General features: G+C 41.7%; 2 protein-coding genes across 9 annotated transcripts; one reads left to right on the top strand and one right to left on the bottom strand.

Annotated features, from left to right (window-relative positions):
* The first annotated feature begins 383 nt into the window (after positions 1 to 383).
* On the top strand, positions 384 to 4,198 carry LOC122834321 (opioid growth factor receptor-like). Its single transcript, XM_044122662.1, has 8 exons — positions 384 to 969; positions 2,209 to 2,271; positions 2,349 to 2,384; positions 2,478 to 2,532; positions 2,809 to 2,887; positions 2,963 to 3,029; positions 3,106 to 3,254; positions 3,345 to 4,198. Exons 1-8 carry the CDS (start codon positions 517 to 519, stop codon positions 3,685 to 3,687), a joined length of 1,245 nt encoding a protein of 414 aa, XP_043978597.1. The 5' UTR covers positions 384 to 516; the 3' UTR covers positions 3,688 to 4,198.
* An 846-nt stretch (positions 4,199 to 5,044) lies between these two features.
* On the bottom strand, positions 5,045 to 25,946 carry dido1 (death inducer-obliterator 1). 8 transcript variants are annotated; one of them, XM_044122652.1, is made up of 17 exons: positions 25,806 to 25,946; positions 24,381 to 24,454; positions 22,244 to 23,270; positions 20,378 to 20,777; positions 19,300 to 19,659; positions 16,155 to 16,371; positions 13,153 to 13,708; positions 12,893 to 13,052; positions 12,673 to 12,789; positions 12,186 to 12,335; positions 11,771 to 11,930; positions 11,635 to 11,682; positions 11,160 to 11,541; positions 10,894 to 11,041; positions 10,684 to 10,773; positions 10,392 to 10,587; positions 5,045 to 9,059 (listed from the first exon to the last, which is right to left on the bottom strand). In XM_044122652.1, exons 3-17 carry the CDS (start codon positions 23,101 to 23,103, stop codon positions 5,614 to 5,616), a joined length of 7,290 nt encoding a protein of 2,429 aa, XP_043978587.1. In that variant the 5' UTR covers positions 23,104 to 23,270; positions 24,381 to 24,454; positions 25,806 to 25,946; the 3' UTR covers positions 5,045 to 5,613. The 8 variants fall into 8 exon arrangements, with proteins under 8 accessions (XP_043978587.1, XP_043978580.1, XP_043978585.1 ...); XM_044122645.1 differs by having other exon boundaries at positions 11,160 to 11,682; XM_044122650.1 differs by having other exon boundaries at positions 11,160 to 11,682; positions 16,155 to 16,368.
* Positions 25,947 to 26,284: the final 338 nt, after the last annotated feature.

The following is a 26,284-nucleotide window of genomic DNA, read 5'->3' as shown; positions in this document are numbered from 1 at the left end:
GCCAGACAGTCTTATTCAATAAATTAAGATATGATGTGTCTTTAATATAGCAAATAATAAAGACGCAAAACCTTTATTGGGTCTGGTTGGGGCAGTTAACTCTTTAACCCTGACATCAATATATAAATAACATTCATATATATATATATACGTGTATTGTTTCACACATTTTCCGACCGTCAGGTAAGCATTCGGGAGGGTCAGCTCTGTTTTGGAGGTTAACTAATTGATAGACAGGGATTTACAATCAATACAAAATAAAGTCGAAGATTATTCAACTGAATACTCTAGCTTATTAGTAAGTATTCTAATTAAATTAGATGGATCTGGAAAACATTTTAATGTCTAAAAACTTATCAATTGGACCAAAACCCAACTGGACTTTAATTGGTCACACTAAGGGAAGCCATGCCACACGCACGACGGGTTGATTTGTGGGAGTTGTTAGAAAGTTCAGTTTCGATTTCTGCAAAGTGAACTGTGGGAGAAAGTGAAACTGATGCGCTGCCGGCTAGCATGGAGAGCTTGTCAAACATGTACCGTCGCGCACGACGCAAGGTTTCCTCCTTTTTCGACCTACTTAGGTTGTTATTTCGAGTTCTGTGGTCCTGGATTTTGTGGATACCGGGTATTGGGTCCCTCTGTAGACGAGCTCAATTTTGGTGCGACCAAAACTTCGCCTGGTTGCCGTGGCGAGGCAATGAGAGCAACCAGTTGGAGAACAGGTATTCTTCGGATGAGGATGAGGGGAGAAGGACGGGTTCCTACAGTAGGGCTCCTCACTGTAAGGTCCCCGAAACGTTGAACAATCCTGTAGAGGTTAAGGTAGAGGATGAGTTCACCGGAAATGAATATCGAGTCGACGAAACGGATGATTACTACTGCGAATATGATTCAACTTGGGAACATGAACATGAGAATGAGGCCTCCCCTAGAAGGAAGATCCACCAGACTAGAAGGAACAGAACTGTGAGTTTAACCTGTCTACAACTTTATTTATTATCCAGCTCCTTTCAGCTGTAGCGTCACTTCAGGTATTCTGCTCTGCGTTCATTTCCTGCACTCATAAAAACAAACTGCTCGACTCAACCTACTACAAGTGCTGGATTAAGTGCAAGCATTTTGTTACTGTAGATTTTAATGTACGTTTTTGATAGGAAGATATTATAAAACACTTTCATAAATATTTTAAGAGGTGTCTAAAAGAATGAGTTCAGTTTAACTGGTCGTACAAAAATCTTATTTAATATTCCTGATTTTAGGCCTTATAAGTTACTTTGTATGCCCCAAATTTTATTTTTATTCATGTACTTTTATTTATAAATGTTCGCTCTGTGGTTTGTCTGAGGAATCGGGTTTGGAGCTGATGGGGATGCCACAATTTGTATCAACAAAATAAAGTGACACAGTACCACTGGGCTGAAAAAAAAAATGTACAAAGATTGAACCAATAGAATTTTAAAAAATTATTGCGTTATTATTCAGCCATGTAGATGTTCAGTAATAAAGCTGGTATTTTGTTATAATTTATACAAAAAAATCTCAAAAGTAACTGAAATTCAGAGATTTATTTTAAGATTTATCTTTTAGGCTTTGGCCATTTTTCTCAAGGCTTCGTCCTCCAGTGATAAATTATGTAGATAAGGCATAAATCTGTACTTTTGAAATTGTACCGAGCATTTTAAATCTCATCTAGCGAGGTCAAATGTCAAGTATTGCCCTGGCAACCGCAGCTAAGATGCGTAGATAAGAAGCACTACATGCTAGCTAGTTTGACGTTAGCATTAGCTGTTGTTAATAAGCTAACGGTGAATATAACATTAGATTGTCGTTCCAACATGTTTTCCTTGGTCTTATAGGAGTTTTTAACTTTTGCTAAATTTATAGAAATTTATTTCACAATTGATAAAAATATATTCCTCTTACTCCTTTTTGTGGAAATCTTTAGAATATATGAGGCTAACTGCTGACTAAACCGTCATTTCAGTTCAATTGTAACCACTTAATAATTTGATACAATTTAAATGTTACTGAGCAGCATAATATTATAACATGCCTGATTTTAAAAATATAAAATAACTTTAGTAGTTAATATGCAACACTCTCTAAAATAAAGTTTTACAGGGATTTATGTATTTTTTTATATATACTACACGGAGAGCTGAGCCAAGTGTTAATTCAGTGACATGACTGTGTTTTCTTCTCCAGGACAAGTTTAGCAGGTTTAAAAGTGCTGCAAAAGACATGCAGAACTACAGGCATGACTACCCAGTGAGTGTAACACGCACAAAGCCACAGACACCATTGTTGTACTTCTTCAATTAGCTCCAACTTATTTTCCCCCACAGAACCGTCACAGGACACGAGGCTTTGAGGACGACAATGTACGTACACACATTCACCTGTTTTAAAAGTGACATTTCTATTTATTTTTTTGTGAAAAACATTCCAAAACAAATTTTGTCTTTTCTGAACAGGATGGAAAGCCCAATCTGAGCTTCTACCTCGGGGAAATACCATCTTTACCAGACGGTAGGCCTCCACTAACATCTGATGTGGCTTTGAGATCCTTTAGCCTACTTCATGTTGTCAAGTTTTATTGAAGTGATTTCTTAATTGTCGAGTTGTGTCAGTAGTGAAACCAAAAGTGTGTTTAGTCAAAGAGAATTCATGGTTTAACAAGGAGGCCAGTTACTTTTTCACACTGGTCTGGATATCTTCTCATGATAAATGAAATATTTACGTGACCTTTTTTAAAGCTTACATAAAAACTGATTTCTGTTTGCTAACCTTACTCTTTGTTATCAGGAGTCTACATTAAACAGTTCCACGATGAATGGAAAGGACAGTATGCCCAACTGGAGTATACGCACAGCTATATTCAGTGGTAAGGTACTACATGATGTAAAGATTGGAAGGAAGACCTGAAGTTCCATTTTGTAATCAAATTTGTCTTTGAAAGGCTGTTTCCTCTGCAGGAACCCGGGGTAAACTATGAAGCAAAAACACTAACAAAGCAGGAAATTCAGGTAATGCTTAATAACATGTGCTATTTGAACAAACGTGTCACACAGGTTTTCACGTAATTTTTTGCATTTCCTTCAGGATTTTCTTGGTAGTACAACCGCAAGGGAGAATCTACTGAAGTCTTACGAGCTCATGTTGGATTTTTATGGCATTAAGTTACAAAATAAGAAAACAGGAGAGGTAGCGAGAGCAGACAACTGGATTGACAGGTTCCAGAATCTAAACAAGTGAGCACTTTACGCATTTGACTGAAAACAAACATCTGTATTTTAGCTACAATTTCATCCAAATTTTAATCCCGTTGACCTTTTTTGTAGTCACACACACAACAACTTGCGCATCACCCGCATCCTGAAGTGCCTGGGGACTCTTGGGTACCGTCACTACCAAGTCCCTCTGGTTCGGTTCTTCCTGGAAGAGACTCTGGTCAACAGTGAACTTCCGAGGGTCAAAGACAGCGCCCTGAGCTACTTCCTGTTTGCTGTTCTCGATAAGCAAGAACGCAGGAAGCTTCTCAAGTTTGCCTACGATCACTACCGCGACCCAGAACCGTTTGTGTGGTGCCCTAAGAAAATCCAGGACATGTGGTCAACAGCTCGGCCGCCACAGGACCAACTTGATTTAGATGGAAATGGCTGTACTTCAGGGCAGTACAACTGATTATGTCAATAAACATGTCGGCATTAAGAATAAAAGGTTAATGCACAGACTGTTTAAACACTTGTTTAAAAGCTTTATTTCTGTGATGTATTGGAGTTCAGTCTATCAATCTCCACTTTAAAGTGAAGATTGAGTTGAAGGCAGTTTTTGTTGATGTCTAACACCTATTACTCATGTTTGCAGTTTTTCCAGTTGTTTACCTAATCTTACTGTTCTTATGCACTGAATGTGTGTGTTTTGCACTACGTGGCTTCAATAACTCAGACAAATAAAGCACTTTACAGTAGTTAAGAAAAAAGGTGGGCATAAACTGGATTTTTTTATTTTTTCATATCTATTGTTTCTTGGTTTGATTTTCAGAATTGAAATGTCTACAGTTCTTGAATCGTAATTCACGCCTTTTCTTCATTAAAAGAATAAAGCTGCACTCCATAACCTGAGTCATTTGAGTTGAAATACAGGACTGTAGTGAAAAAATGTGTAGTGTCTCTGCATGTTTTTCTTTGCTTTAGTTGAGGACTCCATTATTCTTTCCTTCATGGAACAATGGCAAGAAATGAGCTTGAAAAAAAAAAAAAGCAAAGCTACAAGATGTCGTGTTTAAAGTTGGTAGAGGACACAGCAAGTAGGATGTTGCTTCCATCATATTTGAGATAAGCTAAAGCTGGGGTCACAAATATAAATGTCTGTTTGTTTAGACACTCTTGAGAACATAACCCACGTATAACAAAAATACAAACGAGAATTGTATTGTTTCTATTTTCGATGGAGTCCTGTTTATTGAAACAGGACTTTATCAGAAGAGTATGGCTGTTATGGTTTTATTGAACCACTTTTTAATTCAGTAAAAATGCTTGTACACTCAAGGAGTCGAGGTCACAAGGCTCTTACCCATTTGTTTCATGGGTCAAAAGCTAGGAAGTTTGGGAACCACTGACCTGAGGGTCTGTTGATTTCAATATGGGTTAACCTCGTGAATTAATCAATGACACATGACACTACTCTCCAGTTATTTCAATCATTACAGATGCTGCATACTGATAAAAAAATAAATAAAAAAAAAGCAGAAGGATTTTATGACTACACTGTTCCTCTAAAAACATTTGCTATATCTGTTGCGTCGTACCTTTAGCCGTCCCTTTCTAGCACCCAGAAGTTCACATAAACTCGAGTAAATTCCAACTTTTTTTTTTTTTGCATCATTTGAAAATTGCCGCTTTAAACAAGTTAAGAATGCGTTTTGATACCTAAATCTGGTATATAAACGCTAAACAACGGCACTTTTCACACCGCCATGTGACGCTCTACACCACTGGTGTTTAATATATAAGGAGAAAAATAATGAGACTATAACAAATAAACTTGAGACATTTTTAATTGGTTGAGCTGAGACAAACTGGACATTTTTCTCAACAATATGGGATGTAGACTGTTGATAAAAAGCTTAGTTCAAAGTAGCTGGACACGTCTCCACAGCGCTGCCTTAAGAGTCACATTATCCACCTCATATATATGGCTTTTATTTTCTGCACTTAGAAAAGTCTGGATAAAAACATCAGTATATACAGAAATATGTGCATATTTACATTTTGTGAATGGTGTGTTAATCAGTTACATTATTTTTGTTTTATTCAGAAAAAAACAAGAAACAAAAAACAAAAAAAACAACACATTGCAACCAGAGAAAAGTACATTTGTCAGGACTGGAAGCCTACCCAATGTGTTGTACTCAAGTAACTCGAGGGAATAAAAAAACAAACGTAGAAATCTTAAGGTGACAAAGAGTACAAACACTGTCTGTTTAGAGCTTTTTCCAGAGAACCGTTTGAAAATGGAAATTCAACAAAATACTGCTCATACACATTTACAGTGATGTTTGGATGAAGGTTTAGGAGCAAGGAAGATGTAATGCCTGTAAAACAGAGCCTAGGAAGAGTGCTTGTCATTGTCTGTACTCTTAGTTTTCTCCTTGGATGAATCGCGTTTACTTTCTCTCTTGTCCTCTTTCTTTTCTTTGCTCCTCTTGTCTTGATCTCTGTCACGATCTCGATCTCTCTCTCTTTCGCGATCCCGGTCCCGCTCTCTGTCTCGCTGTTTTTCTCGTTCTCTCTCTCTTCCCCGGTCTTTACCACGGTCACGGTCTCTGCTTCTTGATCGATCTCGTCTTCGGTCTCGTTCCCGCTCCCTGTCCCTGTCTCGGTTTCTCGCTCTGTCGCGGTCATAGTCCTTCCGGTCGGATTCCCGAGGCCTGTCTCTATCCTTATCCCTATCTCTCTCCCTTTCTTTCTCCCTGTCTCTCTCCCTCCTTTTCTCAGAGTCTTGATCCTTGTGTCTCTCTCCCTCTGCGTCCCTGGTCTTCTCACTGTCCCTCCCCCTGCTCCGGTCTCCTTCTCTTCCACGCTCTGGTTCCCGTTCCCGCTCCCTCTCCCTTCCTCTATCCCACTCTTGTTCCCGACTCCAGCGCTTGCCTATCCCCCTATCCCAGGGGGGCCTGCCACCGTGAGGACTTTCCTTCTCTCTCTCCCTTCTGTGGTCTTCAGAGAGCTCTCTCTGCCTCTCCTCTAAGGACTGTGAGGAGCCAGAACTGAGTTCTCTGTGTGGTATGTCAAAGCGACTCAAACGCTCTCCACGCTCTCCGGAGCGAGGCTCTAAATCATCATGGGTGGCACTACTTCTCCTTCTCATTTCCGGAGAAAGACGCCGCCAGTGGTCCTCCCTCGTTAGGTCTGGACTTTGGCCTCCATGGCGACTGGGAGCGCCGTGCAGTCCGTCTACAGATGGTGGCAAAAGCGGCATGCCATGGCGAACAGGTCTGGGATCGTCTGAATGCCAATCGAAACGGTAGCGTTCTGAAAACTGAGAAAGATGTGGCCTATTTTCCTGAGCCGGGAGTCCTCGGGGTTCATCGAAAGACCGTCTCTCTAGTGGTGAAGATGGTGGTGGCCTTGAACCGCCATACTGGTTATGTGGTTGGAAGAGCTGTCCACTCAACTCTGCGCTAGGAGGCAGTCCTCTCCTATCCTCGTACTGGTCAGGCGGAGGTCCACGATAAGCGGAAGGTGCTGGAGGACCAAGATTCTCTTTAAAATATTGGGGAGGATTTGGATTCTGGTCCATACTGGGATTGAAGGAGTTACTGGGAGTGTCTTTGTTGTAATGCTGATTTGGTGGGGGACCCCTGGGGCCTGGGAAGAGAGCAGGAGGAGGGTGCCTGGTATCAAAGTGAGCAGATGGTGGGGGTCCTGTGAAAGATGGAGGTGGACCTCTGTTAGCAGGGAAATTAAAAGGAGGTAGAGGGCTAGAGAATCTTGGTGGAGGCAAGTTGTTCTGTCCTTCAAAGTTTGGAAGTGGGTGAATATTTGGAGGTGGGCCTTGTAGTCCAATGTGTTGAGGGGTCATGGAGGGATCAAATATTTGTGGAGGGGGTGCTCTCTGAGAAACTGGAGGGAATTGAAGAGGGGGTCCCCTAGGTGGCAGGATGTTTTGTATTGGTGGTCCAGGAGGTGGCTGCTGCTGTTGGTGCTGGTTGTTGGGCCACTGGTTCTGGTTTTGATAGGGAGGGTAGGATGTTGGAGTTGGGCCGTACTGCTGACTGCCATCCATTTGACGTGGGGGAGGACCATGAACAGAGGGAGGAACGTGGATAGTTGGGGGAGGCCCCTGCATCGAAGGAGGGCCGGACATTAGAGGAGGACCTTGCATGGGTTGCAGCATAGACTGTGGCGGAGGCCTCATTATCAGGTTCTGACCTTGCATGGGGTGGGGAGGGACAAAGCTGGACTGTGGTGGAACATCGACAGGCGGTCGGTACTCGTTATCGAAGGAGGCCATGTGGTGCGGCATGTGATGCGAGTGAGCATCGGCTACCGTGCTTTGAGTGAGTACTGGGATGGCGGACGTTACCGTGGAGATGTCTGCAGACTCTCTGTGATACCGCGAAGATGGGACATCTTGGCTGTTTTCCTCATACTTTAAATCATCGCCAGCTTTTAAGATACTGGCAGCATTTGGCCAAATGCTGTATTTGTCCACTTTAGTTTCCTCTTTGTCGTCTTCGTCTCTTTTCCTTTTTCTATCGGTCATGTAGCTGACCTCCATATTATGTTCCACCTCCTCTCCCAGTAAAGGAATTGAAACCTCTTCATTGTCTGAGTCCATGAAAGGCAGGATCGTCTCACTTTTTTCCTCCTCTTGAGCCAGTGAAGCCTCTGGACCTTGTGGGGCATCAGCATGTTCTTCAACTTTAGGCGGAGATTGCTCTTGTGCCAGAGGTGCAGAGGTAGGAGAAGGTTCTGTTAAAGGAGGAGGAGATGGCTCCTCTTTTTGTTCCGGTTCAGACTGTTTCTGTTCACCCACAGCCTGGCGAGGATCCCTGCTCTGTCTTGGATCTCTTCTCTGGTTGATAAGGGGAGCAGCCGTTGACGACTTGACTAGTTCTTCAACTTTCTTGCCAAGTTGGAGTAGGTTACTGCTGGCAAGTGTGTTTGGAAGTAACAAAGCTGCGGCGGCTGTCTCTGTGGACAACGTCTGCTGTTCTGCCTGTTTCTGCAGTGCCTGATCTCCAATTCTTCGAAGATTTTCCAGGATCATCTTTGCATCAGGCACATTTTCAGCTACGGGCTTAGTTTGTGCCGGTGTCACAGTTTTTACATCATCAAAAATCGAATCATCTTCAGGATCGTACTCCACATCGTCAGTTTCAACTGCTTCCACCTCAGTCGGCTTACAGACCTCGGGTTTGATTAGCTCGTCAGCAGCCTTCTTGGTCACATTGAAGACCAGGCTTGGGTCATACTCTTCTTCGGGATCATATGGTCTGTCGTCTTCATCTTCTTCTTCCGGTGTCTCTCTTGGATTTTGGGTAAACTGTTGGACAATGGGGTCTAACATTGTAGCAGTGGCAGGTAGTTCCCTAGTTTGATCAGATGGAGAGTTAGAAGCATCTGAGTCCAACTTTTTGTTCCTAAAGATCGTGTTGAGAATGGTTTGAAGAGGCGTGGCGGCTGATGCAGAGGCGGCAGCAGAGCTTCCGGATGTGGAATCCTTGCCAAGGGCAGCGGATGTGACTGGAGCATTGACAGCTGATAACAAGGAAAGGACTGAGACGGCAGTGTTTGCGGTGCTGATAGTCTCAGAAGAGTTAGATGGAGGTGAACCTGGCGGAGTCGTGCTGAAGGGGATTTCAAGACTCTGCCGTGCGCTTCTCTCTGCCTTGACTGCAGGAGCGGGTTTTGGGAGTCCGGTTTCATCTGCGTCTTTAGTTTGCATTTTGGACCGTTTGTCGTCCGTTTCAAGCGGCACACCGGCTCGTTTTCGGTCCTTCTGGCAGATCAGCAATCCCAGGAGGAGGTTGGGACGAGCTGGTTCAAGTCCTGAGATGGAAACACACAGGAACCAGAGAAAGAACTTCAAAATCCATAAAAATTAAACACTTAAAAACAAACAACAATAACAATGCTGAGGTACAAAACAGAAAATACTGGAATGAGAGCTAAGACTGCTTTAAACTACAACAAAGGTACCAAAGAGAACCTCTCGCTGTAATGAAGACATAAATTCCTGCATTAAAACAATTGGCCAGAGATCAGAACAGCCAATTTCCTTTAGCCAACTTAAATGCTAAAAATTTGCCTTTAACCCTCTTCATTAAATACATAAAAATTAAGGTCTTTCACCAATTTCAGTCTAAAACACATCAATCAACAGTAAGTAGTTTTATGCATTTTTTATGTTCAATAGAAATCTGATAGACTGAAGACATCAACTTAAATGCATAATTAGGATTCATTTAGCCAAGTCTCCCTTGAGGGAATTTAACAAGGGACAATCCAGTGAATGAATGGTTAAAAAAAAAAGCATAATTCCTTAATGTTCCGATGGATTCAAATCTACCAATTAAATCATCAGATCAGACCTTGGAGAAACTTAACTGGTTTCTGCCAATGATGCGTCGCTACTGCTGGCATTTGTTAGAAGCTTAGACGAGCAAATAAGAGTCTTGCAGGTCTTTTAATAGATGCAACACATAAATAGAAGACAGTACTAGAAAGTTTATGTAACATATATACATGAGACTGGAACATATTTTCCTTTTAAACTGATTGAATTAATTTAAATTCTGTTCACAGACCCTCCTTTTTTCATGTTTTGGTGGAAAACCTGACCTCTATACAGACTTGTTGGATCACCTTTATTCAACCACTGGTTTCAGAAACTTAAAAGTGCTGGTCTTTTATAAGCAGAAATGTGCTTGAATCCAACGTGATTCCTTGGTAGCGTTGAAGCACTTCACTGTATGGTTGGCATCTTAAAAGAAAGCTTGACTGAAGACCGACTCGAAACCGATTTATTAATCATATGTGTATTTAACACATATACTGAGCCAAGTCTTGAGAAACAACAGATTGAGACTGGATGATGTGGCACCAATCTGCAAAGCAAACTTTATTGAAAATGTGCCATACAATTTCAAATACACAGAAAAGAATACAGAAGATAATACAAGCATGTTGGGAGACTCAAAAAGAAACATGAGCACCCCCTACAGTTAGAAAAAAGCTCTCATTCCAGTCTGAACAAAGAAAATATACTTACCGTATGTTTGAAAAACATCAATAAATCACAGTTTGACAGGAAATCATCAAATACCACACAACACTTAAAAAGCAGCAGCAGTATTTCTATAATCCCTTCTAAATGCTTACCTGGCCCGTCAAACGGTAATAGCCTAGAGGGCAAAGGGTCTTTTGAGCCGAGTGGGATGAGATAGAGGTCTTTGATGCGCCGGTTGTTGTTAGCTACCACGCCAAATTTCTTTCTGCTGCTGAAGTAAGAGAAGAGAGACACATATGCTACCTCTTCTTCCTCTGTGGCTGGCTGGAAACGAATCAGACACAGCTCCTGAAAAAACACAGAGGGGGAAAATTAGAATTTGATACAAGACGTTTGAAGAGGAAATCGCAGCTCTTCTACCATCTAATCTTTCTCTAAACCAACCTTGGAGAGCGACGTTTTCAGCTTCCCAACATAGTCCCATACGGTGTTGGGAGATATCCTGCCTCCGATGTGGATGGTGTCAGGTAAATCCTGAGCCACATTGACAAAGAGAAATAGGTTGAATGTTTATGTGAATTGAAGTAAACAGAAAATCTACTTGATTTATATAAGAAAACAATGTATAACCCAAACTTGGTTTGGTGAAACTACCTCTTTCAGGTGTTCAAAGGAGCCTGACACCAGATAAGCTTTGGTCACAAACTTAGCAACTGACTGCATGTTGACAAATCCTTTCCATATCGTCTCCTGACCGTACAAGAAAATCGCCGTTTCCCCCTCAGGAGGAGGTTCAGCTGAGCTGTAAAAAACCAAAAACACCTTCCTTTTAGATAAGTCCATGCAACACTTTAAAAAGTAGGTCTCAATTCAGTATTTTGAGTTTTTCTTGATAGTACTGTAGCAGAAAGACTGAACACCTTTTTTTAGTAGATTTGGACGTAGCCATTACTGGAGGCGGCGCTGGAGGCAATGGAAGTGGCAGTGGTACTTTAACTCCAGCGTCCATCGGAGCAGCAACAGAAGCTGTGACAGGAGCCAGGACGGTCTCTGCTGCGTTACTGGCGGGTTTTTCGATGGCCGGTGGCACGACGCTCACGGCGGAGCCGTGGCGGGCCATGCGAGGGTCTCTACGAGAGATGCTGACGGAAGAGACGGCGGGGGCGACGAGCGGAAGGGTTGGAGCGGGAGGCACCATCGTGTTCGGATCCTCCTGGTAGAGCTGCGGCGGAGTTTCCGGAACTGCTGGTCCCGCGTTGGAGTGGTAGGGTGGAGCAACCGGCGGATGGGACGTTAAAGGATCTAGGGGAGGGTAGGCCGCCGCATTGACAGAAGGTGAATCCCCAGACCTGGATGACCTTGATTCGTGTCTGGGTGGTTTGACATCAGGCTTACTGGAGACTCTGGCCTTTTTGGATGCAAGTTCATCTTCTGTCTTTTGTCCTAGAAGACACATTTTCGAAGCATGAATATGGAAATAGAAACACTGGCGTAAACATAATAGCATCATACTACCTTGAACCTGTATTACCTGTGCATATTTTACAGTTGAGGTCAAACAGATGAGTCTTGTGTTCAGCAGTGGTGTCTTTAAGCATGCTGCTGAAAACATCCACCATGTTGCTGCCAGTGTTGCCGTCAGCAGAGGGCTGGGCGGACGCTGAGGGAGTTGAGCAAGCCTCGTCTTGGTCCTGAGGAAACGCAAGAGGAAGCCCATCAAACTTTAAATGTGAAAATAAAGCAAAACACAATTCTCCCACCTTATGACACTTTTTCCCTTTGCAAGTCATCCTAAGCAAAATGAAGACAGTAATTGCAAAGACCAGCCAACTAAATCACAAATATTTCTATTTGCAAATATTTATAGGCTACTTTTCAGATTTCCTCATGCACAAGCTTCATGCAGGCTGAAGGAAGATGCAGAAGAGAAGCTCGCCACCACTTACTGCCGCGGAACCCAAGCGAGAAGACGGCGCAGTAGCAGAAATACATACATCTGCATCGGATGGGGGAGCATCGTCCATGTCTACGCTGTGGGAGCCCGTCTCGTGCCTGGATCCATGTCTGGAATGCCCCGAACGACCCCGAGAGTGACCCTGAGGACGGAAATTCAAAGATGTGCCTCACTGCTAATTGTTCCAAATCAAAAAGGATTTATTAATAATTTGACTTTTTTCTTTCTTAACAGAAATGTAGTACAACAGAAAAAGTGAGAGTGGACTCTGTTCGTTTTGGCAAAAAGATTAAATAAAAACCCTGTTTTCATGCTCCATCACTTCCTTCTGAGCTGATGAATCCCCACAGCATGATGTAGCCACCATCATGTTTCACCAATGAAATGGTGTGTTTGGGCTGATAGGCAATACTAATGGCCCTCTAAAATAAATCTGTTGCCCTCAATTTCATTTAAAAGTGTCTGAGTAACGTTTTTACCTCTGAACTTTCAGACTTTCTCCACTCGGATATTTCTTTGGAGAGCAGCTCTTCAGCAGTTAGTCTCACGAGTCTGAAGGGAGTAACTTGTCCACCAATCACCCTGTAGAACAAACCCTGCAACACACAGATCGTCCATCAAACATCCCCAAAACCTTGCTGGCTTGAATAACCTTTAAAACTTCCCTGCACGTGTACCATGCGCTCCTGGCCGACTCACTTTGTTTTTAGGGTCCTTCAGGTTGAACATCAAGGTCCTGTATTTGTTCTTGTATTTGCTGTCGGTACTCAGGCAGAGGTTAAACATCTCCTTCTCGATGCCGTATGCAAGTTTCCCCACCTCACTTTCTGTCATTTTCAGATCATCGCTGTCGCTCACCCTGACAGAGGAAAATACATTCTCAATGGTCAAGGGAAAAAAATAAATAAAATATATATTTTTTTAAAAAGATGTCGCACCTGGAGATGAGAGGAACCCACCTTTTGAAGAGAATGTCAGTGAGCGAGCGCCGGATGTTCTGCCTCATCTGGTTGTTGGCTGGTGGTCTCACTGGGGACGAGTGGGAGGACGATCCATGTGGATGGGAATGCCTGGAAGACGAGGAGCGGCTGGATGAGGTCGAAGACGCTGGAGAGGATGGGACTCGGGAGGAAGAAGAGGAAGAGGAGTCTGGCTGACTCTGGGAAGGGGAGTCTTTCTGTTGAGGTTGCTTCTTAGGAATGGTGAAGTTCGACTTGGTGACTCTGAGGGCCCCTGTGACGTGAATTGGACCTGCGGGGAATGGAGATGGGTTGCGGGCCGGCGCCTGGCCGGGTTTCTTGGACTTCTCTGCGGTTTTAGTTGGGGTGGTCGCCTGTTTCTTGGAGACCTTGGAGCTGCTAGCTTGCGGAGAAGACTTCTTGCTCTTCGATGAAACCGCAGTGGATTTTTGTGGAGGGGACTTCTTCTTTCCTTTGCGTAGATTTGAGGAGATTCTGGTGGATTTGTCAGGTGACAGGCTCCGTTCCTTCTCAGTCTTCTCTTCTTTGGGAGGAGCTGTAAACCAAGAACAAAACCCAATGTTTATAAACCCAATGTTTATTATAAATAAAAAAAATTTAAAAAGTAGGCAAAATTTGTCCCTCCGAATACCAGCAGTTCTATTAAAACGTCACAATAAAAACACCCTCAAATTAATATGACAATTTAACAATTTCTAAATCAGGAACCATAAATCGGTCACATCAGAAAGAATATAGTATACTGAAAGCTATTTAAAAACGTGGGAAAAGAAGAAAAAAAAAAAACATTTTATTTATGGTTGTGAAAGCTGGTACATTTTGGTATTAATGAAACCCATTTTAAAATGGGAGAAAAGAAATACGAGTAAAAACATTTATATCCAAACTCCCCAAACCCAAATACGATAAACAAAAAGGATCAGAGTGATCTAGCATTACTGCCTGTTCAAGTTCAAATTGTTGGTCTATTAGCAGCAGCATCCAAGCAGCTAACATCTCAATTTCCTGTTACTTGAATATTTTCTAGAACAGCAGCTTTAACCACTGTGTTCAACCTACATCTACTGCTTGGACAGACTCATTTAAATATAAACTTGAATAATAATTTGGTAATAGCTGTTTTAATTTCATCAATAGGTGAGCGACATACTTGAAACAAGTATCTAAAGCACAAAACTCAACCTCTCAAGGTGAATTTGGGTGAAGTCCTATTCATGGATTGTGCAGGAACAAACAAAAATCCACAGGTGGTCGATTTTGCAAAATTCCCAAAATTACATCTTTCACTTTCAGGGTTACTGTAGCTTTCGTTTAAATTGTCAACAGCTGCACACTTAGAATGATGTACATCCAGTACCTCTAGAAAACCACAGGATTTTATGCAAAGCCGCCAATGTAGTAGGGTTTTCTAGAGCCATTATATAAAATGGCAACAAAACTAATATAATCAAATTTTCTACACTTTGGTCTGGTTAACCAAAAACAGCTGAACACAACTTTTTCCTTATCTGACAGCATGTGCTTATATAACCTTCACTCCTTCCAGTTGATCACAAGTGGGAGCTAATCTCATAATGTTGTCCTTCATAAGCATCAAATCCAATCCATGAAGAGACAGGAAATCTTCAGTCTTCCATCTCCTTCTGAAGCTGGCAGATCTTCACCGCTCGTCTTCAGGGTCTCGTCTTTCCAGACATGTCTCTTCTTCCCCCCTCAGCCCCCCGCGGTGTTCGCCGCTCCCGACTGCTTCCGTAAAAAGGGTGTGGATGTTAACTTTTTACATCGACGTTTCAGGTTTCAGCTGAACTTGGTCAAAACATCCGACAGCAAGCCAACAACGCTCGAAATTAATGGAGGCATCCAAAAATCTGTTTATCACCTTTTATTTTAAAGCCAGTCACTTAGAAGAAATAAGTGGTGCACCACATTCAATATGAATGAAACATCTCATCACCCCCAAACATGAAGGGCAGGTAAGTAAAATGTTTTAGCTGCTAATAGCAACAGCTCAACATGAGCCGTTCTCAGAAATACCCACCTACCTGCAGCAGGAAGGACCAGGCAGCAGTGGGATGTGATGAGGCTTGTTGTGGAGGGAAACCAGGAAGGTCATTGGGGGGGAGAAAAAAAAAAAACACCCAATGGTAGCACCTAATAAATCCACTTCATTCAGTTCACCTCAAACTCATTCTCTAAACTGTGATCCCTCTGCTTTTGGTGTCTCCCAAAAGGGGATTATCCCAAAGGCATCGAGATGTCTAGTTCATTATGTTCTGATTCAGAAACGAAGCTTTTGCCTTCAAAACCGTTAACCTATTTCAGACCGGTACATTCCTAACTTGGTTAACGCCCACTTTTATTATAAATAAATAAATATATATATATATATATACACAGAGAGATTCAAGCGTTTAATTTAAAGCTGCTAATCCCTTACAGCAGGGGCGTCAAACTCCAGTCCTCAGGGGCCTCAATGTCCTGCAACTGTTAGATGAGCCTCTGCTGCACCACAGCTGAATAGAATAATTAGGTCATTAAGACTCTGGAGAACTGATCTACACAAGAAGGAGGTAATTAAGCCATTTCATTCCAGTGTTTTGTAGCTGTGGCACATCTAAAAACTGCAGGACAGCGGCCCTTGAGGACTGGAGTTTGAGACCTGTGCCTTACAGCATCAGTTGAATCTCCTCCTGAGCCACCAGTGTTGTATGAGAAGTGCCTTTTAATGTGAAACTCCTTCATTTTTGGTCGCCATTACTCCTCACACTTACCTGCTGCAACACTGCAAACCATTCATTATATAATAAAGTCTCTGTGTTATTTAGATCATATTCCTCCTGCACAGATCAGTTCATGTTCTCCCCCCAGAAACGCGGGACGCTTTCTGAACGAGGTTAGCGTCACAGGAACCACACACACAGCAGGAAGACAACTAATGCAGTTTAAAAACAGCAGCACTAGACCTTCAAGGAGATACATACACTTTTTGTTTAACACTGTTGGTGATATGGGTGTAGTCTTTTCTGGTGTTACTGCAATGTAATTATGGTCACTGGACCAGGAGGCAGTGGACGGCGGAGGCCGCTGTTCCTCGGCGTATTCGTCTTCGTCGTCCTCGTCCAGGTCGGGGCTGAAGTCTTCGTCGCTGTCCGACACCCTCTGGATCTTCTTCTGTGCCTTCCCGCCGGCTCCACCCTTCTGGACAGGAGAGGAGAGAAGCAGATTCACAAGTCAGACGACAACAACAACAACAAAAAAAAAAGTCTTCACCAGATGAATTCAGACAGGTTACAAAGACTCAAGGAAAATCTACCAACTCTGTTGGGGAGAAATACGTCTATTAGGTCTTGGGGTCACAAGAAAAAAATGGCAGTTCATCACCGTTAGCAACGCATTAAGAGTTCTAATGCAACACTAGAACTCTTTAGTAAGCCAACACTGTCACAGAAACCACAAACTTGGATTGAGGAAAAAGAGTTCACACCAGAGATGAGAGGCAGGTGAGAAAATTAGAGGGATTTGCTTAGGGTGAGAGACTAAGCTAACAATTACAAACCCTGTAACACATTCCTCTCGAGTTTAGGTCACCTGGTTTGGAATCAGTCAGAACACTTTCAAAATGTGTCCATCAGCTCTACATGAGGGGAAACTGGATTTAACAGTATTAATCCTCTGCTAGTCCAGAGGATGGAGTGACTTTGGTAGTGTTAAGGGGAAATAGTGTCATCTAGTAAAAAAGATCCAGAAAATCTATTCAGCTTTTGTCAAAATAAAACAGTCTTAAAACCTGGGTGTTCAGTCAAGGGACCCCATCTCCAATCCACAACAGCTTGTTTCCTTCACCGTTAAAATGTGTCCCAGGTTCAACACACCCCAAATAAATGGGTTAATTACCTCCTGGGCATGCAATCAAGTTTTACTAAGTCCTGGTGAATGATCATTATTTGATCCAGGTGTGTTCACGCAGGGATGCCTCTAAAAGGTTCTGGACAGTCGCCCTCCAAAACTGGACTTTGGCAAAATGGCTCCCATATTGCACTCATTCTCATTAAACATTTGTTACTTCACACTGCATTAGTCCCATTCAGCATCTGTCTGAATAAAACAAGTTTTTTTTACTTGCAAACACCGTTTCAGATCTGGAGCAAGAAGATGACACTAGATCACAATTACTCATTGTTGACCTCGTGACGACGTACAAAACGCATGAATATGGCATCATCTATGAGGGACACTTTATTCACTGATGTTCCAGCCGAGTCGAAGGACATCAGTTCTGTTTTCCTCCGTTTCGTTTAGCCACATAAACCAACTTCCATGTACATACAGTCTAATATAGTGTTGAATTTTAAAGAAAGCGCATTTTAAAGTTTGAAGCATGGTTAGACTCAGTGGACCTTGAATCTAAAATATTTAAATAGCTAATCACACTGCTTAGAAATGCTTATTAGGAGACTCCCCCATGGTTACAATCCGGCAAAATTCAGATGCATCTGATCCAACACCTAAATCAGACGGCTAAAGTCATTCAGCTCTGCATAGTCCTGGTAACGAGCCGTTCCATCAGATTCAGGTGTTCAGGTTAAAGACGCATCCAAAGGTGCAGGATAGGGACTGGATAATATATACTTTTGCTTATTATAATTTAACAACCATATTTTTACACAATACAACATGCGGAATGTATTTCACCAGAAGGCATTTGTAAATTATTTTTTTAAAAGTCGTTTCTCAGAAAGCTGTTTCACAATAGAGTTCAGAAACTTAGCAGGCAATATGAAAAACATTGGTTTGCAAGAAAACAGGTCATACACAATATCTCCTTTTGACATCTTGTACTAAAAGTCCTCACAAACACTAAGTTAGGTCAAAGAAACAAGTTTACGGGAACAAGAACACAGAAGAATGGATGCCTGTCAGCTTCACAAGCTGTGGAGAAATTTAGTTTGTAATTCACGAGTTAAAAAGCTGAATCGGTTCTGGAGCGGCTCTACGAATGAGTCCATCACCTGGTGAAAGCTGCAGAAAAAAAATATGTGTTCCAACGTTCAAGAAAATCAAATACTGCATAATATTTCTGAAATATTATACTAAAAATACAATTGTCCTGTAAAGGCAGAATACCGTCGATATTTAACATCCTAAGAGATTTAACAGCAAGCAGTGAGCAGAAACTTCAACACTTCTGTTGTGTGAGATTAAAAATAATTTAAAAAGTTGTATAGATAAGATATGAAGAAGTATTCATTTTGATGATCATAAACATTTAAGATTTTGTTTAAAGTTGCAGCATTTTACACCTTGAGAAGATTACCTACAATGACACAAAAGTCCTAATCTTATTAAAAATGGTCAGATGAGTTTTTTTCTGTCTTTGACACAAATATTAGATAGCAGACATTTGGAGATGTACTATATTAGAAAAAACAAACAAACATGCAATTGCAAAACTCTTGCTGAATACAGTTAGATATCAATTGTTCTTTGATCTGACATTTTGTGAACTTTAACCTCCCAGCCACAACAAATATACGTCCGATGTGGATCTTGACGACAAAGCTCAACCTGACAAGCCGAATAAATCACTGGCACGCAGAATTTGCCTACAGAGCATCGATATCCTACCAAACGTGGCATCCCAGCAGTCTTTTGTGATCGCTACAGGGCACTTGTACTGTGACGGCGATTTGGACTTGATATGGTGTGCAGCTGCAGAAAAGTTAGGAGCTGATTTCCACAGGCTGAAGAGTCATTTGGTGTTCCCCAACAAAGTGACAGATTGTGATGAAGTGCAAGACGACATTTAAACATGTTCATATTCTGAAATCACAGTTACCATTAGCTAAAAAGCTCCAAGACCACACATATTGCACGTTCACAGCAGATCCTTATTCAGTTTAATTAAAGCACAATTAAAAATGCAGAGGACGAGCACAACAAGCAGTTTGACACCGTCATGAAAAACATTTTTCCTTCTGAAATCAAACTCTGGTTGGAAGAACACTGTGATAAATATAAAACAAATGCTAGATTTAAAACAGCCCAAACACTAAACCCCCCTCTGATTCTGACAATTGGACATAACCAGTGCTTTCAGGGGAAACTGATTCAGGCAGTCCGGGTTACCTTTGCTGTGGACTTGTTTTTCTGAGGCATGCTCTTGTCCTTCTGCTTGGGCTCTTTGACGTCAGTGATGGACTTCATGGCTGCAGCGGCGTGCTTCAAGATGCAGTCGTTGCCACAGTACACGGAGTCCGGCTGGGCGATGCTGTCGCAGCCAGGGCCGATGCATTTAGGCAGGGAGGAGTCATCCTCCGCCCTCTGCTTGGCCGCCTCCTCGGCTGGCGTGGTGTTCACCTCGACCGTCGTCTCCACCCTCTGCTCTGGTTCTGGTGGGGCTTTCTGCTCTGCTGCCGACGGGACCTTCGGCTCCGCAGCCGACGTCGCCCTTTGGTCTGCTTTGGGCTCGGCTGGCTGATGAATAGCCTGATTTAAATCAGCGTGGAAAGAAATTAACAAATAAATGGATCATTTCATATTGCAGGTCTGCCCTAAGCTGTAACTGTGTGCATACAGTGAATAAATGCATCAAGAAAACAGGACTGAAACGATTACTCGATTTTCAAAATGGTCTACAAATTTGGTAATCAACTGTTCACTGGATTATACGGCCTCAGAAAAGGCCATTTGCTGAAAATGTAACATTAGAGCCACGATTAAGCCAAAACTGTACAAAATACACATACAATTATGATAAAAATCTATTTTTCTGCAAATCCATTTTACCCAAAACTCCTCTAGTGGTAGTTACAACTTCACGGGATCCAATTCAATAATGGAATGCTGCTTTTAAATTTTAGGCAACAAAATTATTATATTTTAAATAGAAATGAATTGACTTGTTTTATTTGCATCCATTATGTTGAAAATGGATCCATTAGGTTTTATTAACAGAAAAAAATGTTTCATAAAATAAAAAAAAATATGCACAATGTGCCCATTTTTAATCCAATTAATTGTCAGACCAATCGATTAATCGTCAAACTAATTGATTAATCATAAAAAAATAATAATAATCAAAATTAGTTGCAGCCCTACAAGAAAAGCTAAGAATGAAAACAGTTGGATGATGAGGTGTATATTTTGTAAAGGCTACTCTGACCATGGATGATAATATGAAAGGTTTCCAGCTGCAGTCACCTACCGGCTGGAAGATTTTTATCTTCTTCTTCCCAGATGGGTTAGTCGCTTTCTCTATCCTGCCTTTGATGCCCTGATCTTCCGCCCCGCTCGCTGTGGAAAGCGCACCAGCCCCTTGAACAGCGGATGGATTTAGCCCCGCCCCGCCGGCTGAGAGTTTCTCAGCAGATACGGAGGAATCTGAGGCGGTAACCTGAGCAGCGACGTCTGCTCTGGGTTTGTTCGCCTCTGCGCTCGTGGGGAGAACGGCCATGGCGGGCCGGACCACCTGGTTCTTCTTCGCGGTGCAGTTGGGGCAGATGTAGTCTTCTCCGTTTCTCTCCATCAGACGCCCGCGGGCCTCGGTGATGCCAACGCAGTCACCGTGGAACCATTCTTCGCAGCGGTCGCAGCAGATCATAAACCTACGGAGCAACACGTGGAATACAAACCTCACTCTCACATAGCTATGAACAGAGTTGAATGGTTAACCTTATATTTGCAAAATTAATGTAGAGACAAACCGGAAATGATGGAAATTGTTGGACTCCTGTCATACTCCGACTCAACTATTTTATGTTTTGTAAATAGCATATTTTATTGGGATTTTATGTCAGATGTAAAGTAGCAGATACTTAAATGATTTCAGAAGTTGTCTATCTAGTGTGCAGACTTGACCTGTGTGTAATTTACTGCCAGTAGAAATCCAGCTGTTCTGTGAAGGCCTTACTAGAGAACAGACAGCATTACGAAAACCAAGAACCACACCAGTAAAGCACACACTTATCAAGTGGAAAAAAAAAACAATAATTAGTTTTACAGTTTTAAAACATCTAAATAAATATAAAGTTTAAAGTGGAGTTGGGTTATAAAACAATATCACAAGCTTTGAAAGTTCACTCTTCGGTCAATCATCTGAAAATTTACAATGGCCACATTGTGGCCACATACTGACTAAATGTGGCCTTTATGGAAGAGAATTAAGAGGAAGGTCCTTTTTCTGGATGCCATAAAGAGTGCCACTGCAGTTTATTACAACTCATACAGGGAAGACAGCAACAATCTGGTCATTCTGGCAAAAAAATTAACACAATCAACAACTACGAAACACTTATTAAAAAGGTAACATGGACGTTGGTCAAAGGGCATGAATGGAGCTAAACCAAGGCAATAATGAAAAAAGACATTTCAGACATTACAACAAAACAAAAAAAACCCTGACTTTAGACATGTGGCGGATGGAAGAAGGTCACGCTGCAAGCCCCATGCATTCTTCCCACTCTGCTCTACCACAACGCTCTGCAGGCTTCTGTATGAAGGCTGGTCCAAGGCCTTCATACTGTTCAATACTACTTAGAAAAAATGCTGTGTGGTCACGCTACTTTTAGTCACCTGGTTATAATCTCATGTATTTACATGTAAATGTTCACTAATACATATTGTTCTAGTCCTAAACTTGAACTTGAATGTTCTGACTCAGCATCCCTACAACAAACACAATACTTCCATTCAAATGGTGGAACCAAACATACAGCAAAAAGAAAACAGGTCAAATCACAATCAAAGCGAATAAAGAAGTAGTAAGCTTGTTTTAGGAGATGCAATGATGAGCGGACTGTTATTTTTCCAGTGTGGATAATTGTTATCTTGATCAGGATAACATTTTGAAAGACGTGAATCCTTTTCATCCTACTTCAAAATTAAATGCTACTTTGTGTTGGACAACCACATAAAATCCCAATAAAACACATTAATGTTTCTGATAATTACATAAAAACATAAACAAGTTCAAAGGGAAAGCTCAATTCTCAAGGCACTGAACATGTCGATTTCTGATTAACCAACTGGAAGAGGAAGCAGCCATAACGACAACATACTGAATAAAACAAACCGTTTGTTGTGTTTCTGCCGACAGATACAGTATAGCGCGTTGGGGTCGTAGCCTCCATCATCAGACCCCTCATCTGAAGACGTAGATGAAGACGAAGAAGTAAAGGACTCATCATCATCATCGTCGTCGTCGTCTTCCTCCTCCTCTGTCATTTCATTCTTGCTCATCTTCCCGGCTGCTGTGGGTTTTGTTTCTTTCTTCACAGGAGCTGTGTTTCTGCTCAGAGCTGCAGGAGCTTTAGCCGGCGTGGGGTTCTTCTTAGCTATCTTCTTCTTATTGACGTAAGTCCGGACTGGTCTGCGAGTCATGACTGCAGGTGTCTCTGCGTCCTCGTCATCGGTCTCCTTTTCTGTTTCACCTTCAGGTTTATTCGTCTCCTCTGTAACTTTCTTCTCGGCACCCTCTGTTGCCTTAGAGCCCGGATCAGGTTTTGCATCTTTGGTCTCCTCGATGTTATCCTGTGACTGACCTTCATCTTTGCAGTCTTCCTCGTTCTCAGAGCTGCCCTCGTCCTGGACCGCAGCTCTCCCTGAGGATCTCGTCTGCCGGCCTCCTTGGGTTTTCTTCTGCGCCTGCTTCCTGATGCTGCTTCTTGTCCTCCTCTCTGGAGACTCCGCTTTGTCCTCCGCCGCTCTGGATTCGGCGTTCCCATCAAAACTGGCTTCGGACGCCGTTTCGGCGTCTGTTGGCGTTTGGGAAGGAGGATCACCGCTTTCAACGCTCGGAGGGGCGCTTTTCCTGGAGCCCCTCTTTGTCGTCATGAGGAACTCCTCCAGCTTGTCCGTTCGTTTGGGCTGCCGTCCACTGCGCCGCACCGGACAGCGGCTCTCAGGACTGTCTGTCGTTGCCTCCACTGGCATTGTGCTCTGCTGCAGTGGACCAACAGGAAGTTTGAATGTTTTGGGTTTTTTTTTTACTTCACGTTGTGGCCTTCCGTTCTGCAGCTGGCTGCTTTAGCAACTCTGTAGCCAGACTCTCTAAGTCATTTGAAACAGTCGCTTTAGTCCGCTTTCTGCTTCTTGAGAGCCTGCAAATGGCAACAACAGTCAATCACCAAGGTGCACTATGGCAACAATGCCACAAAAATCCAGTATTGTTAAAAAGAGAAAGAAATTACTTACCATGCATTTACCTTAAAATCGCTAAAAACATAATCTAATTTGTACCCTCAACAATAGACGTAAATAAAACCTCAATAGAATGACTATGGGTCACTGAAATACTGATGGCTGTCCATTAGAGGTAGTGCTGGGAAACCGCAGTGCCTCTAAACTGTTAACTTTTTCTGTTATACTTCCACACACTGTTAATACTATATGGCTCTGACACTGCTTTTTTTTATATAATCATTTTAGTTTTAATAAAGGGCTTCTTAATGTCATGCTATCTGTAAGAAGACTCAAGACATTTAAGTTATTACTAACGTTACTATGAAATAAAAGAGATTTAGATTATTGTAGTATAGCAGCCTGCACTATGTCCTCTAGAGGGCAGTGTTTTCAAGTTGAGATAAAGGTACCATCAACAGTTTCAAAAAATATAAATAGTTCCCATGTCCTAAAAATAAAGGAAAAAGGTTAAAACGGAATTCAAAGGACATTCTACTTAAAGATACGAGTACAAATTATATGTATTTTTATACATGCCTCAAAAGATCATCTTCGTTCGTATATATATTAATTATTTTGTTCAAAATATTTGTTACACACTGCATAACATGCAGAGATCATTACATTTTGCATTATAAAATAGAGCAATTTTGTTAAAATTCAATATAAAATCATATTAAAGGGTATTTTGTAAGGCATCACCATGGTAAGCAACCAGATTTAAGAAACTCTTTCTTGGCTTGATTTTTTTTTTGTGTGAAATATCACATCCGTCCCCAAACAGAACCACTGCTTCTTCATTAATTTTGTCACAAATATAAAAGACAATAAAAACGTGTCTTGTAGTAATTTATTTTTTAAATTACTGAATTCTAATATTGAAACTTAATTTTGACCATCATTCCTTTTACTGTTAACTAATTTCAATTGTATTTAAATTTCCCCCCCTTCCATAATATAAAAGAAAAACAGCAGAAAGGCTGCTTAAAAATAAAGACAATGTTATTATTATCCATTATGATCTATACCTGCACGTCAGTAGTGATGACTTGTCAAGCTAAAGGACATCAGATTAATTATGGTCAGTGTCAGGTTGAAGGTTCTATCAGGGAAAAAAGAAAAAACGATTTAGAAACAAAGCAGTTAGCCTCACCCACACTGGGATACAACGATGTAACAAAATTAGAAAAATAAATCAGATTGATCCTTCTCAAATACACCAGAATGGACAGGATGATATCGATTATCCAATCAATTTAAATTACTCTGACAGTCTCCTAAATACATAAGGGATTATTAAATAACCATATTTACAAATATGAATGTGGAGGAAAACACCATAACCCTTAATAGGAAGGCAATTTTAAAAATCACAACATAAAAAAGGTAATAAACACATTTGTTTTAATCAAAGCATGAGCCCTTTCATGTTTAAAGCGTTTGTATTTGTTGCCTTTTAAGCGTAGCACGGCGTTGAATAAGATGCGGTCACGACTCCGAGCCACGTGAACCAAAGGACAAACAGTAGCCAGGAAAGATGGGAGGGGCTCGTCCATAAAAGAAAATAAATCACACACAATATTAACTACATTCTCATGTTAAGTCGCCTTCGACGAGTTGAAGTGATATCGGTAGTGATAACGAGCTGTTGACTGGAGCACACGGTAAACAGGACGAGCCGTTTCCAAGCGCCACCCACACCGGAGGGCTGCACACGGCCTTCTGCACGAGCGCATTACAGATGCCTGACCGTAACGTTATATATGAACAGATGCTATATTCATAAAAAATTAAGACGCTAGCATAGCTTATAGTGAGACTGAGTAGAACCAGGAACTAATATTAAAGTCTCTAGACTTCCTATGTTCTTTAACCCCACACGTTACATAACGATGATTGAAAAAAACAACACTCCGCCAAAACCTTTTTCGTGGCGTTAGCTAGCGATAATCCGGGCCACGCCATCTCAAGTACCACCAATACGTAAAAACGTAAAAGAAACATAAAAGAGCGACCTCACTGCACCCCATAATACTTACAGACTGCATTTGCTGTTATCTCTGGTCCTAATTTTATTGTGGTCTCGCAACGTGGAGGTGAACGCTGCAGAACGTGCACTCGCAACCCAACACGCTAAGCTAACACTTTTAGCGGCTAAGGCGTTTTAATACCCCAGCATTTAGGTCTCCCTCGAATAAACAACGCAAATACACACCAGCCGAAAGTCATCCTTATTAAATTCTATACGCTAAAATCGTCAAATACCAACCTACATTTAATTGACGCAGTTACCTTATCCACAGCTAAAACGGGTTTCGCTAACGTAAGAGGCATCTTTGTTCAGTCTCAACGCTGCCTTCAAGTAAGATTATTGAAACCAGTAACGCTCGAGAATATCATAAAAACTTTAAATAATCGCTAATATGAGTCTGAAATGTTTTTAACGTACTCACCTACATGTTAGAAATACCGACGCTATGCCCTCATTTCTGTCAATCCTCCATTTTCCAATCCCGTTGGATCTAACTGACTGCGGCAGATGGCTGACGGTTTACACAAAACGCTTTCGGTTACAGCGCCACCCATTGGCCTGGAGGAGAACTGGGCTGATGCAGAATGTGCTTTTTTATTTCAACAAGCTAGCGATTAGCATGATATATTTCTTTTGAACTTAATGTATGAATAGAAATTATATTTAAATGCAGAATTAAAAAAAACCCGTTAGATCATCATACAGTAACTGAAAATACCCTAGCATACTCATCGACTGTTAGAGAATAACACATCAAATAAGAGCTGAATAACAAAGATTACAAAAACAGTTTCATGTTTTTGCCACCAGTCTGCACAATCTACATTTATGATTCATTAAGATCCATTAACATAGGCTATATTTTATAACTGTATAAAAGCTTTCCATTGAGCTATGTGC

The sequence above is a fragment of the Gambusia affinis genome, linkage group LG07 (genome assembly GCF_019740435.1).
Source record: "Gambusia affinis linkage group LG07, SWU_Gaff_1.0, whole genome shotgun sequence".
Taxonomy (NCBI): domain Eukaryota; kingdom Metazoa; phylum Chordata; class Actinopteri; order Cyprinodontiformes; family Poeciliidae; genus Gambusia; species Gambusia affinis.
The sequence above is the reverse complement of the archived record's forward strand: the minus strand, read 5'-3'. Positions and strand labels throughout refer to the sequence as shown.

Coding starts and splice junctions, on each gene's coding strand:
- LOC122834321 (XM_044122662.1), top strand. CDS start 517: ATGGAGAGCTTGTCAAACATGTACCGTCGCGCACGACGCAAGGTTTCC. Junction 3,030..3,105: donor TAACAAAGCAGGAAATTCAG/GTAATGCTTAAT, acceptor CATTTCCTTCAG/GATTTTCTTGGTAGTACAAC. Junction 3,255..3,344: donor AGGTTCCAGAATCTAAACAA/GTGAGCACTTTA, acceptor CCTTTTTTGTAG/TCACACACACAACAACTTGC.
- dido1 (XM_044122645.1), bottom strand. CDS start 23,103: ATGCCAGTGGAGGCAACGACAGACAGTCCTGAGAGCCGCTGTCCGGTG. Junction 10,774..10,893: donor CCTTTGAACACCTGAAAGAG/GTAGTTTCACCA, acceptor AATGTGGCTCAG/GATTTACCTGACACCATCCA. Junction 9,060..10,391: donor ATTACCGTTTGACGGGCCAG/GTAAGCATTTAG, acceptor TTTCCATCTCAG/GACTTGAACCAGCTCGTCCC.